At 35.9% G+C, this 17,411-nt stretch overlaps 3 protein-coding genes across 4 annotated transcripts; 2 read left to right on the top strand and 1 right to left on the bottom strand.

The window, feature by feature from the left end:
- Positions 1–230: 230 nt before the first annotated feature.
- LOC115990737 (receptor-like protein kinase FERONIA) lies at positions 231–713 on the bottom strand. Its single transcript, XM_031114533.1, has one exon. The coding sequence runs from the start codon at positions 711–713 to the stop codon at positions 231–233; it is 483 nt and encodes a 160-aa protein (XP_030970393.1).
- An 8,969-nt stretch (positions 714–9,682) lies between these two features.
- On the top strand, positions 9,683–16,215 carry LOC115990736 (serine/threonine-protein phosphatase 7 long form homolog). The gene is made up of 6 exons (XM_031114531.1): positions 9,683–9,996; positions 10,427–10,533; positions 10,617–11,374; positions 11,547–11,634; positions 14,696–15,094; positions 16,192–16,215. The coding sequence occupies exons 2-5, from the start codon at positions 10,429–10,431 to the stop codon at positions 14,765–14,767; spliced, it is 1,023 nt and encodes a 340-aa protein (XP_030970391.1). The 5' UTR covers positions 9,683–9,996; positions 10,427–10,428; the 3' UTR covers positions 14,768–15,094; positions 16,192–16,215.
- A 486-nt stretch (positions 16,216–16,701) lies between these two features.
- LOC115989404 lies at positions 16,702–17,397 on the top strand. 2 transcript variants are annotated; one of them, XM_031113080.1, is made up of 3 exons: positions 16,702–16,876; positions 16,977–17,061; positions 17,190–17,397. In XM_031113080.1, exons 1-3 carry the CDS (start codon positions 16,724–16,726, stop codon positions 17,312–17,314), a joined length of 363 nt encoding a protein of 120 aa, XP_030968940.1. In that variant the 5' UTR covers positions 16,702–16,723; the 3' UTR covers positions 17,315–17,397. The 2 variants fall into 2 exon arrangements, with proteins under 2 accessions (XP_030968940.1, XP_030968939.1); XM_031113079.1 differs by having other exon boundaries at positions 16,977–17,072.
- The last annotated feature ends 14 nt before the right edge of the window (positions 17,398–17,411 follow it).

Genomic DNA, 17,411 nt, shown 5'->3' with positions numbered 1-17,411 from the left:
TAGATGTGGTGCTCCCTGAAGCTGTTTTCCACCGCATATCAATTGGAGAAGCGTCTCCTGAAGAAGCATTACAAGTATATTCACCAAAACAATAGTTACAGTCACCACTAGTAGCAGCAGTATCAGCATCTGCGCTCTCTTGTAGCTCCAGTGCATGTTCAAGGCATACCTGCACTTCACCCATGGTTGGTCGACGTTCAGCTCGATTTTGCACACAAGAAGTGGCAATGTCAACGTATACCATAAAACACTCTGGTATGCTTCAACCCAGTTTGAAGGCAGTGCAGCCCACGCGCCACTCCAACGCAAATCTGTAGTCTTCGTTTCCATGGGACCGGATCGTGATCGAGGTTAGTGGCATAGAGGTGTCTCGCGAGGTTTCCATTGACCACGAACTCGAAGACAAGGAACCCATCTTGTTCATCTTGGAAACAATATCCGATGAGACGGACAAGGTTAGGGTGGCGTAGCTGGCAAAGCACCAGCATCTCGGTCCTTAACTCGTGAAATCTCCGCCATGAATTGATGATATTCACACCCTTTATTGCAACGCTTATGGTACGGTCATCAATAAAACCCTGGTTTACTTTCCCATAACGACCCTCGCCAATTACTATATTATCATTGAAGTTATTGGTAGCTGTCTTGATCTCAGCAAGTGAAAATCGACGGCATGGCAAAACTGAATAAGATTGGTTAACTGTTTCGAGCATATGAGGGTAAGTAGGCAGCTCCTGCTGTATGCCACTATACCATAAACAACGCAATATGGTGAACTCTCTTTTTGTGTCAATGAACTGAATAATTGATATTTCAATATTTTTTTCGCATTATTTACATTATATATGGTGAACAAAGTTTTTATCGAAACTAGTTTGAAGAAAAATTCTACAAACTCTTCATATATCTTTCTATTGAGTGTGAATTTTAAAAATCTAATCGTTGAATTGCATGTTTTTATTATATTTTTCATGTTTGCAAAATTTTAAGAAGATAAAAAATCAGTTGCTATGTCATCAAACAAATGTTAAAATTTCAAGTTTTTGTAATCTAAAATTGTATACAAAAAATTAGTTTATTGATTGCATAGTAATAACATCCAATTTAAACGAAATTTGACATACATGTTAAGAACATAAGTGTAAACACAAAATTTCTCAATTGCAAAAAATCAAACAATTGAAAAGAAATATGGTTTGCAAATATAAATTTGTATTGATAAATAATGAGGGAGATTCTGGCATTTTACCCTTAATTTTAAAAAAAATTGGCAATATGCCCCTGTTTGCAAACTATATAGGAGCGTGCCCCTGTTTCGATACTCGATTATCCTAAAATCGAATTTAATTAAATACTCGATTTGTAGAAAATCGAGTTATGCCCGATCAAACTTAAAAAAAAAAAATATAAAAAATTAAAAAATTTTCCATGGAACTCGAGTTTCAGGAAATCGAGTTCCATGCAAAAAAAAATTTTATAAGTGTGATTGCCCCATATTCAGGGAGCCCTATAGCGTTTTTAAGCCCTATAGTGACGTTTTAAGGCCCTATAGCGGCGTTTTCCTGCAAAAAAAATTTTAAGTGTAATCGCCCTATTCTGGGTGCCCTATAGTGGCGTTTTTAGGCCCTACAGTGACATTTTAGAGCCCTATAGCGGCGTTTTCCTGCAAAAAATTTTTATAAGTCCTCATACCAAGTTCAAGGGGCCCTATAATGGCGTTTTTAAGCCCTATAGTGACGTTTTAAAGCCCTATAGCGGCGTTTTGAAACTTGACTTCCCTAAAATCGAGTTCCAAGCTTTTTTTTTTTAGTTTTATTCGGCATAACTCGATTTTCTACGAATCGAGTATTTCATTGAAACTCGATTTTAAGGTAATCGAGTATCGAAACAGGGGCATATCCCTATATAGTTTCGAAATAGGGGCATATTGCTAAATTTTTTAAAAATTAAGGGCAAAAGGCTAGAATCTCCAAATAATGAGTACAATCTCTATTTCAATTCTTTTACAAAAGAATACCCTCTAATTCTACCTTCTTTAAACTTGACTCGAACAAGAGATCTTTTTTACTTTGGTTGGAAGATGGATTGAATGATCTTCACAACAAATCTCTAGCTTTGAGTTTATTAGAGATTTATTGTTCTTCAAGTCTTCGAATGTGAAGGCTCGTAGGTTGAAATTCTTCGGAACTTTAGAGGCTTGATCCGTTGAGCTTCAAAGATTTGAGTTTGTTGAAGTTTATGGAGGCTTTTTAGCTTAATTCCAATAGAACTTCAAAGAACTTGAACAAGAGATCTTCTTGACTTTAGTTGGAAGATGGATTGAACAGTCTTCACAACAAATCTCTAGCCTGGGCTTGTTAGAGATTTGTTGTCCTTCAAGTTCTTCAAGCCCTAAGAACATCTCCAATAACATCTCCAAATTTTTATATTGTTTAGGGAGTGAATAGTTATTTTTATTTTTTACTTACTTTTTTAAATACACTTTTTAACCTACCCTCTATCATTTCTCTATTCCATTTAAATATTATTTCTTCATTCATTCTTTATTCTTTCTTTAATCATTCTTTATTCTTTCCAAATTTCTAATAGCCATAATTTTTAAAATTTCTAGTAACATATATTGTTAACAGTCTAATTTTAATTTTCACACATCTTTATTTGTTAGTCTTTATAAAATCTACGTTACTTTTATGCAAATCCTTTAAAATTTTATGTAATTTAAAATGTATCAAATTTATGTACATTTTCAGAATGAGTTTATTCATTAATTCATCCCTAAAAAATGCATCAGTTTTCATCTTTTAATAATTAATATTCATTAATTTATCATTATCTCTTTTCATTTTTTTTTAATAAAAAACACAATTTAATCTTAATTTAAGGAATTATTTTCTTATTCTTATCATTAGGCTTTAATAAAAAAAAAATATCATTTAAAGGCCACAATGCACACCCATACCTTTCATCCATCAAAAAAAATAAAACAATAAAAGCCACACATTTTATTTTGTTGTAAAAATATTGTGGACATAACATTTTTCTTTTATTTTTGTTCACAAACTGTTCACCTTCTCAAGATGATCAGACAGAAAGGGAGAGAGAGTCTGAAGAAGAAAATGCTCCAGAGATAGAGAAAGCATCTTCGTCCTCTGTTGCCTACTCTGCCTACATCACCGTCCTCATCCCCACCGCTAGCAACATGCAACCACGATGGGTCAAATTTGTGTTTTTTTTTTTTTTTTCCTTAATTAATTTCTTTTGATATCATTAGTTTTATGTGTTTTGTAATTGATTGCGTTTTATGTTTTGTTGTCATTTGTAGCCATTGAGAAAAAGCTGAAAATTTAATCAGATATGCTAAATTTTTTATTCAAATTTATTCAGGTGTGGATTATTTTAAGAGAAAAAAATGATTTGAAGTTGCTATGGTGCTCACTTGGTCAAGAGAGCTACTGTAGCAATTCTAAAAAAATAATAATAATAATTGCAAAAATTTGAATTTTGGAGAGATTGTTGGAGCTGATTTGTTGTGAGTTTGCCCTTCAAAAATGGGTTTAAAGAGTTTATTAGAGATGCTCTAAGCCTTGATCATTTTTTCCACAATCGAGTTTTCAAGTACACCTTTTTTATTATTATTTTAAACATGATTGATATTCAAATATTATTTTGGGAGTGAACTCTGTCTTGGAAAAAGGTCTAGATGATTTTGGTCATTTGCAGATTGTTGGATTATTGAGTGATTGACAGTTTAAATTAATGGGATTAAAAAATTGGAGTATTACAATTAAGCTTTGCAAATCATTACCCTGATTTCAAATTATGAGAGAGAAGTGCATATTTTGCCTACATAATTGGAGGGCATATTAAGAACTTGCTCGGGGTTTCTTTGAAGCCTTATTTTTTTAACTAGTCTCAGCCCTTGTAGGCCATATAATATTGTTATTGGAGCTACAAATTGAGATAACAGCATACACCGGTATACCCAGTATTTAGAATATCTTTTGAGCAACTATAAAGAGAGCTTAGAGAGGCATAAGTTCCAAAGTTTATAGGTTGAAGCTCCCTGAAGATGAGCCAAGGAAACTCGTGCTTTTTGGGGCTGATCTTGCAGCTTGCAATGAAGCTGCACTACAAATGCATTAAGGAGAATATAGATGTGATAAATTGTAAAGATGAAACTGGGATTCCCATCTCTGACATCAGTATTGATGAGTCATGAGAACTTGAATGCTGCTTTTAGGACAAGTAATGCATTTGCTCTGTGACAAAATAACTGAAACTCTGAGAAAATGGTGGGCTTAAGATTGTTAAGATGGGAGCATTAAGAAACCGTTATTCAATGGTGCCTTCTACAAAGTAGGAGCACTATTGCCTGTCACCTTCAAGGAAAGTTCTTCGGTACCACACGAGTGACAGCAATGTGGAGAAGCTAGGGTTTCTGTGGACAAAATCCTGAGCCATTTGCAAACAAAAATGGATTAATTACCATTCAACAAGCCCCTAATCAATTAATTTAACTTCCTTTGCCTGATGATAGTTCGTGGATGTAAATTTTCATAACTGTTGACTGAGGACATCGCTCTAACCAAAAACATTGATCTTGCAGGCCTTGCCCAGCAAAATGAATCTTAGGGGGATCAAAGTAGTAGTTCCAGTGTGCATGCCAAAAAAAAAAAAAAAAAGGCTTCATTATAGAGTTGGACAGATTGGGTTTCCATTTCTTTCAGCTCTACTAGTAACTTTCTTTTATATGTTCATTCATCTTAGAAAGTACTTCCACCGAAAGATAATCAAGCAATCCCAATAATCATTCAATGATATGATTTTACGATTCATTCCTCCTCAAGCTCTCAAACTCAATTAAATGGTGAGCTTGAATCACTTAATTAGAAAGAGAAATGTTCAAGAAGCATTGGCTACAAGCTTTTCCTTTTTATGTCTCTTTTCATTTCCATCTTTCATTTTTAATCTATGCTCTATGGACTCCTATATGCATTTACTATTTCCATGGATCACACTGGTGTAGAAATAATGTTTAGTTCTAAGTAGCATATAATTAAAAGACTTGGGTAAAAAATAAATCACATTGTATTCATAAACCGAAAAGGAGGGGGGTAGGGATATTCTTCACCTTCTTTGGTACCAAGATACATGCTGCAATTTGGGAACAGACTGACTAATGTTACTGAGTGATAGTTTTTAGACCCCTTAAAACCACAATCAAATTAACTTAGGTAATTAGCCAAGTGATTACTTAGTCAAATTAACAAATCTAGGTTAATACAAATATATCATATCAATGTATAGCAGTGGAAAATAAAAAACACAACAATATGGTAACCCAAGAAAACCAAACCGGTAAAAAACCTAGGGAGGATTTAACTTAGCTATCCTCAAGATAAAAAGCAAATCCACTAGAAAGAATCGAAGTTTTACAATAGCGACCTAAACCACTAACATCTTATTGCTACCCACCAGTAGAAACTTACTGAAACGACCACGAGCAAGCTCTGAGACTACGAACTCCTTCTTTCTTTGGCCTTTGCAAAACACAAACACCCACGTTTGTGACTTTGAGATCCCACTCAACGGTTTAGCAACACAAACTCTCCTGTTTGTGACTCCAAGACCACCCTTGAAGGTTTAGATCATCAGCACCCTTGATGACTAAAAAAGGCAGCAACTTCTACAATACCGGATCTTGAGATTCTTCAAGTAATAACACCGGTAGAAGATATGAGAGAGCTTTTTAGAAACAAAACCCTAAATACAAAAGAGGCACTCTCTTTTCTCTCTAAAAAGCCCTATAAAAACATGTTTAGGGTTTCCTTTATATACTGGGAGAAGTAGATCTGAAACCCTAATTCTTTATAGGCTTGAACTGCTATTTGGGCTTAATTCAAATTCTGCAGATACGACTTTCGATCAATCGAGCCTGTCTTTCGATCGATCAAACCAGATAGATTATGAAATCTTCTTTCTGCAGCTTGTATGTTCTTGAATCTTAACTTGAATCACCTTGAGCATTGTCTAATAATACCTATAGACTTTAAGATCTATATCTAGACAAGTATGTGTTCACAATTTGCCAATTGTTCTAAACTTTTAGAACCCAAGGGCATCTCCAGCAACTTCTCCAAATTTTTGTATTGTTTGAAGAATGAATAGTGACATTTAACATTTACTTACCCACTTTTTCAAATACACTTTCCAACAGATTCTCTATCCCATTCTCTATCTCATTTAAATATTATTTCTTCATTCATTCTTTATTCTTTTTATATTCATTCCCAACAATTATATTTTTCAATGAAAAGTATTATATTCACAACATTTTTCGCAATACTTTCACAAGAATCACATCAAAATCTTATATAGAAAATTGTTACTAGTTCTAATTTGAACCCACTGCTAAAATTATATTTTTACTCACCAATATTAGCTAATAACAATATGTTACTTAAAATTTATTGTGAAAATATTGTAGTAGAATTTCTAAATTGTTCTTTCTTTTTTTATATTATTTTTCCTTTCTTTCTTTCTATCATCCATACGTTTCTCTTTTTTTTTTCTCTCTTGATTTTTCTCCACCACACACGTTCACCATATATCCCTATCCTCTCCCTTTCTTTTTTCTCTACTTTCCACTTTCCAGAACCTCCCTCTCTCTTTCTTTCTCCAGCTCTCTTTCTCAACTTTTTTTTTTCCATTTTCTACTTGATTTCAACACATTATCCAACTTTCTCTATAATAAGAAATGGAGAAAGAGGTAGAGAGAGAAAGAATAGATGGGTTAGATGGCTCCGCTCCGCTCTCTATGCCGCCACGCCTTCCGCTCCGCCGCCGCCGCTCGTCGTCCTCCCCACCACTAGGGTCAGATCGGCTTGTTCTTTCTTTCTTTTTTCTTTTTTTCTTTTCTTTTTTTTCATATTTGCTTGTTCTGATTCAACTTTATTTTAAGAATTGGATTTTGTTTTGTGTTTTGTGTTTGGATTATGTGAGAAACGGGGAGAATGAGAGAAAAAAAAAAAGAAAAAAAGAAATTCGGAGGAGAGAGAAAGAATTGATATAATAGTAGTTGAGATAATTTTTTAAGCAGAAAAATTGATTTGGAGTTGCTACAGTGTTCTATAAATTAAGAGAATCACTGTAGCAACTTAAAAAAAAAATTTGGAGAATTTGGGAGTTTAGAGAATCGGCTAGAGCATGAACAATAGCATTTGGTGTTCCAAAAATAGCTATACAATGACTATTGGAGATGCTCTAACAATCTCCCCCTTTGGCAATTCGTGACAAAACTTTCATACAAAATGAAATGCTCAAATACAAGAATAACCCAATACAATAAAATGCCCAATTACATTACAAATCCCAATCTAAGACTCCTAACCTAGAAGTTGCCAATAAGAGGTAGAAGGTCTTGATCAAAATGTACCTGTCTTTCCTAAAACACTCAACAAACACATCACCGCATGTGTGGAAAGAAAGACATATAAATAATAATATGAAACAGAATATAAAAAACAAAAGTAAATTCTAACTCTCCCCCTAAGTTAGATACATCAAAAAGTTTTTATATTTTCCCCCTTTGAAAAAGAATTTTATCTCCCCCTAAACAAAACAAACAAGATTCACACACATTCTCACATTTCATCAAAATATCCCCCTTTTTGTCACGTATTGACAAAGACAACTCAATAAAGAGTATACATATGCAATAAAGGATAAGAGAAAATAGAGAATCAAGGGAACACAAAACAATTCAACTCTATAGAAAATAGAGACAACTCCCCCTAAGAAGAGCAACAACTCCCCTATAAACAACAAAGGTTTAAAAAAAAAACTTTTCTCCCCCTATAAAAATAGGAAACACAAAACAAGTGTTGGGAAATAACAATTTTGGGGAAAATTTAGGAGGTGGGAAAAATAAAGACAAACAACCAAACTTAAAAACTAAGTTGAGTATACACATGAAAAAAAATATTCTCTCTTTCAATAAATGCAAACTTGACACTATGTAACCCATAAACAATTGCATGAGTAGAGAAAATATTTACACATTGATTATCCATCATATCTCGTAAGAAAAAAAAAATTCTGCAGTTCACAAATAAAAATAGCATATACTAAAAGGTACATAAATCAAAAATTAATCAATCAATTTTTAAATCAAGTTAAGTACCCAATTTAGCAAAGTGTATGCATGTTATGTGTGAAACAATGAGAGATATGACTGCAAAACTGCAAGATGGACACAAAAAAATCAATGCAATGCATGTGAATTCTAAACATAAATGATGTATGAAAAAATAGATTGGTCAAATAATTAAAAATTGAAAATTTTTCAGTTTTGATCGATCGAGCATCGATCAAATACCAATCGAGTCAGGCAAAAGCAAACCAAAATTTTTAATTGCAATTTCGATCGGTCAAGAGATAGATTTGATCGATCGAAAATCTGGAAAAATAAAATTTTTAAAAAATAGAGCAATTTAATGCAGAAACTTCTCAAAGCACAATATTTCATGAATGAAATACATAAGTATGAGATTAAAAGTTTTTCAAAAACACTTGAATTCAATCCAGATCTTCCAAAAACAAGTTTTTCAACCAATTTGTCTCCAAAACTCAAACATTAAAGACATTTTGCATCAAAATTCAAGAACATGTAATCTTGGATGGCCATAACAAGATCGCACACAATATAATGTACCAAGTTTAGTAAAGAGTAACTTGTGTAGTGTGTATAACTAGCAAAAGCTTGAAAAACATGTGAGGTGATATGTAAATAGAAATCAATCATAATTTCTACAAAATTCATCACATAGAATTTGAAAGAGACTATCTCCAAAAGAGTTACATCATATAACTCCCACATGTCCTAGATCATAAGCTTGCAATCATGTAAGTTTCTTGATTTTGCCTCATATTGTACACACCAATTTTATTTGAGCAGAAACTTATTAAAATAGCCAGGATAATGTACACACCAATTTTATTTAATTGATTTAACATTAAGTCCAATAATATACACACCAATTTTAACATTTAAACCGAGGCTATATCTTATGTTCTTTTTGTGCATGTGCTATACTTTCTCGAGTACAAAATCTTACGATATGCACTAAGGTGTTCATGATTGACTAGTAAACAGTGAAGAAATTTTCATTTATGCCTTTCTCAAAAGATTCAAGTTCGACAATCAAAGACATGTGACTTCAAGATCAAGACAAAGTGATCAAAAACTATAAATATTTCCCACACAACATGCACTACAAAGTTCAAACTAATAAAGTGCAATAAATGAAGCTCATCCAACCTAAACAATATACATAAACATGTTATGTAAAGATAATATGATCAATCCTTGATTAAAAATCCAAGATGTGAAATACAAAACACAAAAATCTTTTTGGTTTAAAAAAATTTATGACCAAAAACAAAAACACACATTATGCTAAATGAACAATGCAAATGCAATGCATGACAGTGCTTAACTAAACTATAAAGGGTACACAAACAAGAAATATCAACTTATTAATTAACCCATGAGTACATGTACAAACTAGGGAGAAAATGGGCAATTAGCCTTTTTTCGGAAATTAAACATACGTTTGCCCTCTTTCTGAAACTAAACAGGGAACTGCCCCTGTTTTGTAACTTGACAATAGAGAATTCGAGTTTTAATGAATAACTCGATATTTGTATAGTCGAGTTAGTCTGACACTTCGAATTTTTCCCAATAAAAAAATGTTTGTGTAGACGGTCATAACTCGGGAAACTGGAAATCGAGTTATTTTCAGAGGTTTGAATCAATAGGACCCTAACGTCTCACAACGCTATTCAGTCACTCGCTCTCCCTGTACACTCTCTTTCCCTCGCTCTCTGCCATCACTCTCTCTCCACACTCTGTCTCTCTCGCTCTGCGATCAGGCTTCCCCACTCTTCCTCGAGTCTCCATCAGTCGTCGTTGGTTCCCGCCGCCGCTGATTACAGGTACGGTCCTCTCCCTCTGAAATATTTTCTGATGTTGGTTAATGTTAGGTTGCGTTTTGTGTGGGATTTTGATTATTTTGTTGAAACTTAAGGAAGTAGTAAATTTACTAATGAAGATGAGAATTTCGTTGATTTTCTCATTAATGAGTTTAAATGTGCTTGGGGTTTTGATGAGGGGTTTTGGCAAATCGAGTGGTGTTATAACTTATATTTTCATAAATAGTTAATTAATAATTATCCTAAGCTTTAAGAAGTGATTTAAATAGTTCTGAAATAATTTTTTTTATGGCAAGTTCTTATTTATTTAAGAAGTGATGTTGAAAATCTTGTGCTCAAAATATAATGTCTTACTGAATCTATGCTTTTATTTTATATTAAATGTGGTTTACTTGTTAGAAAATTGCTAACAATGTATTTGCTGCCATGTCAGATATGCAGGCACTAGATAGAGTGCGGCCTGGACCCGATGTGGATACCCAGTTGTCCCAGCAGCCGAATCATCGGTCAAGTCCGCTTTGGAGGTGCGCCGCTGACGAGGTATGTAGTAGTATTATTAATACATGTTTGTTTTATAATTACCTCGTGTTTAATCTCCTAACACAATACTCGTCCGTGTGCAGGAGGCGCCTGGCATGATAAAGGTTCGACGCCGTAAATGTGTATTGCCACAGGGTGGGTTAGATCCACGTATCATGCAACACATAGATGCAGCAGGGTTGACTGGTTTATTCAAGGTTCCTGATATGGAGGTCGACCACGCCTTGATCACGGCGTTGGTTGAGCGGTGGCGTCCGGAGACGCACACGTTCCACTTACCCCATGGAGAAATGGGTATCACCTTGCAAGATATGGAGGTGATGCTGGGGCTTCCGGTGGATGGGTTGCCTGTCACTGGGAAGACAGACTACATATGGAATGAGCTGTGCGAACAGTTGTTGGGCCATAAACCTCCACCCTCGATACCAAACTCAAACAAGTCTATCCTTGCTGGGGCGAGGATAAGATACACCTGGCTTGATGCACAGTTTGCCGATCCCTTAGTTGCGGACGCTGCTGACGAAGTCGTGCAGCAACATGCCCGCTACCACCTACTTGTACGGATGGGGGCCCTCTTGTTCATGGACAGGTCTGCGGACCGGGTCTCACTGCTGCCTTTGCAGTTGCTCAACCCAGTCAGCAATGCGAGACGGTATAGCTGGGGTAGTGCAGCATTGGCCTGGCTGTATAGGCAACTTTGTGGTGCATCGAAGAAGGATGCGATGCAGATTGGAGGAGCACTCTTGTTGGTGCAGCTATGGGCCTATTCAAGGTTCCCACAATTATGCCCTGTTGTGAGGCCGCCTCTACCGCCAGTGCACTTAGGGCCCCTTGCCATTAGGTACATTCATTGAGTTCTCGTTATTTGTCTCTTTCATATAATTAAAAATATGCCAAACTAACAAACGAAAGAAACTTATCAATGCTTAGTATATGGATGTGAAATATAAAAGCAAAGTTTGTTAAATGTAAGGTTCAGTAATGAGCATTTGTCGACACCTCATGTTTGGTAGGTGGAGCGGGCCAAAATGCACCGCAGAGCATGCCACACACGTCCTTGCTGCGTACCGCACGTCACTGGCTACAGTACGGGCCGAGCAGGTATTCGGTTAATTTAGTTTGAATTCTTATGACCACGTTTCCCTCAATTCTTATGACTACGGGCCGAGCACGTTTCCCTCAAATGCACCGCACATGCTTTTATTTTCGTTTCCCTCAATTTTTATTTTATTTTGAATTCTTGGATTGTTGTAGGAATGAGTTGATTTCATAATACCATCCAATCATTTTGTTTGATACTTGGATTTCCATCCCATCATTTAACTCAATTGGAATGTCCATCGTGAAGTACTTCACATTAGAACTTCCATTTGTAGCACCTGCATGAATACTTGCTCGTCCTTACATAAAGTAAAACAAAAGAAAAAAATTCTTGAATGTTAAATCAAAGGGTTTTTTCCAAATTGGGTTGGATTGAAGGGTTTTTTCCAATGCAACCCAACTCACATGACTCAGGTTAAGTTGGGTTAAATCAATGGGTTATATATAAATTTAGTCATATATATATAAAGTAGAATTTGGCTATATTCTTCATTATGTACGGAAACGTTTGTGATTTACACCGAAAAAAAAAAAAAAAAACACAGAATAAATTGTCCCTTTTCCAAGATGTTTGAAGCATGTGCAACATGCGCAAAAGATTGAGCATGAAGTCTTGGTTTAGTGCAAGACAGTGAGTTCAAACTTGTGTTGCAACCAAAAAACAAAAACTCCACCAATTGTTACAAATGTCATTAAGCTGATGCAATGAAGAGAAGACGCACATATTGGATTATGTAATTGGTTATAATTCTTTTAGAGAGAGTTTGAATCTTTGATAGTTGTTATACTTCAATATTAAAGCTTTAAAATAGAAATTTTTTTTAGAACTGTTGAAGCTTATTAATATTTCACACCTTCTGGATTCGCTATAGTTTTGGTGGTTGACTTAGATATTACCACAATTATATTCCAGATTTTCGTTGAATTAAATTTGTTGAGTTAGAGCTTCTCTTCACTGTTGTAATGTAGTTGGCTGTTAAATCTCATAAAATGATAAAATTCTTTAAATTTAGAACGTTGGGAAAGCTGGAAATGTTAAACTACGAAAATTTTATCTAATTATTGTGTAATCATGACATGAGAGCAAAAATATAATCCCAATTTGCATTTTTGGCCTAAGTACAGAAACCTGAAAGAATGATGACATTATTGATCATTGGCCCGTAAAACACATGATCACTTCTCTGGCTTTCATTGAAATTTGAAATTAAGCAAACTGAAGGATGGAGTTACTCTGCCTTGAATGTCATAGAGTGACCATAGGCTAAGCCATTGCCATAGCTTGTCCTTGTCCAATGCTGGATGGTTGTCATTGCTTGGGTCCACACTGTGAAATTTCGAAAATACAAAGCCATTAGTGCCCCCCCACTAGGAACTCGAGAGTCCAGGGTATAGGTTAAACCCTTTGTGAGATTTGGGGTTGTTTAGGATGCTAGAGTGAGCATCGAAGATAGTCTCAATTGTTGCTTTGCCTTCAAAAACTTACTAATGTTTGGAGTTTATGCATTTCACTGCCCCTGTGACAGAACATAGCAATATTTAGTATTAAGTGACCATCTAAGGTTAATATAAACTTTTATGTTATCTAAACATCCGTTTGGGATGTTCTAGTTGATGGTGTTTTCATAGGTAGTCAATGTGAATCTAAGCTCTTTACAATTCATTGGTGCCACTGGTGCTGCAGGTGGTTTTAGTGTGTGAGCTCCATTTGGGCATAGATATAAGTTTCATAGGTACGATCGAACTCTCTTGGCTAGAAGTTTCATATGTACAATTGCACCAGATTACTATCACGCTCTACTTTAAGCTTGTACGGTTTGTAATTAAGCTTGTGAAATCACTTGTAATTAATTAATAAAATGTTATGAGCTTAAAACCATAGTTATTGCTCTGCCTAATAAGTAGACAATTTAGTATTTCTTCTTCTAACATAGGGGTATCCAGGATTACAAACATTGTTATTGTGATGCAAAAAACATTGTTACATTGTAAGTTATAAATTACCTTTGCTGAATTGAAGGTTATATTTTTACAGTCTAGTAGAATACTGTTTGACTTCGATTTACGTATTCAAGTGGTATATTTTGAATATGCACAGCCTCGATTGTCTTCTTGGAAAACAATGGCCTAAGTTTAAAGAAACAAATAATTGTTAATCAGTGATATATGAGAAAACATAAAGACGCTTGACACATTACCTCTTGTTGTTGACGTAAATGAAAAGTTAGTTCGTGCTCCTTGCATCAAAGTTGGAGAGCACAATTTAATTGCAGCATGCAACTCCTTAAGTTGTCCCCACTTTAGCTGCCTTAATAGTCCTAAAATTATTAAAAGCTATGGATTATTAACGAGTACTTTATTCATATAATTTTAGAAGCGTGCAAAGTATGCTGCTCACCATATTCTTCAAGAGGAATGTAATTTTAGACATTGACATGATTAGTTTGAGATAAGTAAAAGGCTTACGTAATTTCCAACACTAAAATTTATAAGAAATATATATTTACATAGAAATATAGTAACAGTATTTGATGAGGATTATACCATGTAATAATTTACATAGCTTCCATTTCTTGCAATATAAAGTGCTACTTGAAATGCAATGTCTTCAGTAGACCTTATAATAGTCATTTTGTTCTCATTCATTGAAACATTGTTAATGACTAATGCAATTAATGTAGCACAATATTTCTATTACGATAAAAAGATTTTGCGAAATCATCAACTTGGATTCATCTTACAGCCATAAGGATGCTCTAGTACCCTCCTCTAAGTTTGGTTCAGATTGAAAACCCTAGTATTTGATGGTGTCAGTTAGCTTTGAACCTTGTCCCGCATATGAACATGGGGCTGAAAATGGTGGACATGAACAACTTAGATCTTTTAATATTTTTTGCAGGTCAATTTTGTTGTTCTTTTACTTTCTGCCCAATAATCCCTGAAGATTTTGTGTACGACTAGAAGCAGACAGAAGATTCCATGCTTTGCATATTACATATCATAAACATAATGTTAAATTAGTATGATGTCTCACTATCACAAACATAATCTACTCATGCAGATTGTATGGGAGCCGTACACGCATACGCTAGGCTCCCTACCTGCGTATTGCACTGCTGGGCAGCATATTTGAAGGGCCGAGGTGCCGTTGATATTCTTTTGGATAGTGGAGTGGCATCATCCTGAGCGAGTCCTCCGTCAGTTTGGGATGAAGCAACCAGTTCCAAGTGTCGTGGATACGTCGACTACCCTTCACAAGATATCCCTTCAGGGTAAATGGGAGAAGAACTGGGAGGTAGAACATGATCCCTTTATTCGGCAATGGGCCAACCGAGTGAATGTAGTTCGCGGGTCCGATCTCCTAGACGATGATGATACGTATCTCGTTGAGTACATGACGTGGTACAATCGCCACACAAGGCGGTACATAACACCAGAGTCTGCGTATTGGGAACTCATGGTGAGGCAACAATTCCTATTTTATGGATGAAACCATTGTTGGATTAAATATCCTCAGCAGCTTTCTCTGTCATTTTGTTTTAAAGTCAAAAAATACTGCATGACATGTCATTATGTTTTAAAGTCAAAATACTGCATGATTTAAGTTGTTCATAACAAACTTAATTTGTCTTGATCCAATTTGTTTGCATGAGGAATGGTTAATGGGTAATGACTAATGATGACCACACCTTTGTTCATATAATTACATTCAACTTTTAAAAAGGGTGGGTTGGGTTGGGTTTTATTGTATTTTATTTTATTTTTTGTTTATTTTTTTTTTTTTTGTTTTTGGTTGGCTTGTACTTTAAAATGGACGGTGCAACTCTGTGTAGTAGTGATAAATTCACATTTCATGATAGTTTAGATAGCCTTTCCTCCTGGACTGATTAATGTATTACATATTCCTTGATAGATATTACCTCTAGGATTGGGAAGTCCCTTACTAAACTGTTGGTAGAATGCAATTCCCAACAGCTTAAAGGTCATTTAAAATCTTGCAAGTATACAGCAAGGAGATGTGCATTTATACTAGATTCAAGTATGATATATGTTCTAAGTTTTTGGCACTTCCCTTAAGTGAAACTTGAAGCTTGCGTTTGATATTTTCAATTCATTTGATTTGGGCGTGTACGTTAGGAAATAATAACTTCAAAATATGTGTCCTGATTGCAATGTGATATTAATGGAGTTGTAAATCTGGTGAAGCCTAGATACAGAAGTGAAATTCTGATATTTTCACTTATGCTAAGATTGAACTTATGTACAACCAACTATACGTGTTTTTTAGGAGTATTATCTCAATGTTTAGATTGCATAGCGATATACATAACAGGAAACTGAAAATTCCTGAGTGTTGGGTTGGAACTATAAAATTTTGCACAGGGGGGGCCAACCCCTATTTTTATACACTGTCTTTTTAAAGATGCTTCATAATTATAAGTAATATAAGGATTTCATTAGCTATGTTTGCTACTTTTTCTTTTGATTTTGGAACAGATTTATCCAAGTTTTGCATCATACTTGCGTTCTTGCTTTTATGACGCCCTTGTTTTGTAGGTTCGGACGATGATTAGGTCTATATCGAGGTGCGATGAAGGTTCTGACATGCACACTGACCTTACATTTACACTAGAGCTTGTGGAGGAGCTAGGCCGACTTAAATTGGCGAATGCGCTTGCAGAAGCAGTTGACATTGATACACAGGCCCCAGTTCGTGGCAGGCAACGTGGTGGGTCTCGTGGGGGTGGACATCGTGGAGGTGGTCAAGCTGGTCGCAGCCGTACGACCGAGTCGGCTCCCATCTACGAGGAAGGGAATGAGGAGGGTGTAGAAGAAGCATGGCTTGGCACTGATTGGGTACTGTCTGATGACGACGGCAGGACTCCGCGATGCACGCCTGGCGATGGTGCTGGGCCATCCCATACCGTCGATCATCAGGGCACTGTACCAGCCCACAATACATCCCATGGTGCTAGCACGGACTTTGAGGGCCCTCCTCGTATGTCGCCCCCAGTTTTCAGTGGATCTGCCCATGATGGTGGATGCATATTTGTCCCCACACCAGGCATGCCTACCCCACCTCTAGTGCATGTGGACCCCACCATGTCAGCTCCATCTCAAACCCCCCACGGAGAGGCTGTACAGATTGAGCAGATACCGGCTGAGGACATTGAGCCGGTGGAGGCTTTGCGGAGATCGCGACGCCCGCGTGCGCATGCTCCCGATTGCGGGACCGGTGATGGTATGTACTTCGTCTACACTTCCCATCTTCTTGAGCTACTTGTACTGTGCATTTGATTGATTATGTTAATTTAATTATGCTGTTGTGTCTGATGAAACAGGTAAGATTAGACCTGTCAGGGCATATGGGCGGAAACGAAAACATCATTAAATGCCTTAGTGTATGCTTATACTTCCTGCCTATAGGTGACTGCATAGTTACGTTTCACTTTTCTTCGAAAGTCGTATTTTTTTTTTAGACCTAACTGCAATGGTGGACACGAAAAGGCCATTGAGCTGGATTGTCCTTGTGTGCTTATTCTTCATGTGTATAGGTGACTGGAATAAGCATGCAAAATGTTCTACTAATTGGGGAGAATCTTGGTGGCTGTGCATCTATTTCTGGATCATTGCTTGGGGAGAATACTGGCTGTCAATGTGTTTGTTGTCAAGAAATTGATATTTTGGAGAAAACCCATAAGGCGTATTGTATTTATTGATGTATTAGGAAGTTTTTCTGCACTTGGAGTTTTGATTGCAATTTGACAAATGTTTGG

Source organism: Quercus lobata, chromosome 5, assembly GCF_001633185.2.
Source record: "Quercus lobata isolate SW786 chromosome 5, ValleyOak3.0 Primary Assembly, whole genome shotgun sequence".
Classification (NCBI taxonomy): Eukaryota; Viridiplantae; Streptophyta; class Magnoliopsida; order Fagales; family Fagaceae; genus Quercus; species Quercus lobata.
Note: the sequence above shows the minus strand (reverse complement) of the source record. Positions and strands in the feature narration are given on the sequence as shown.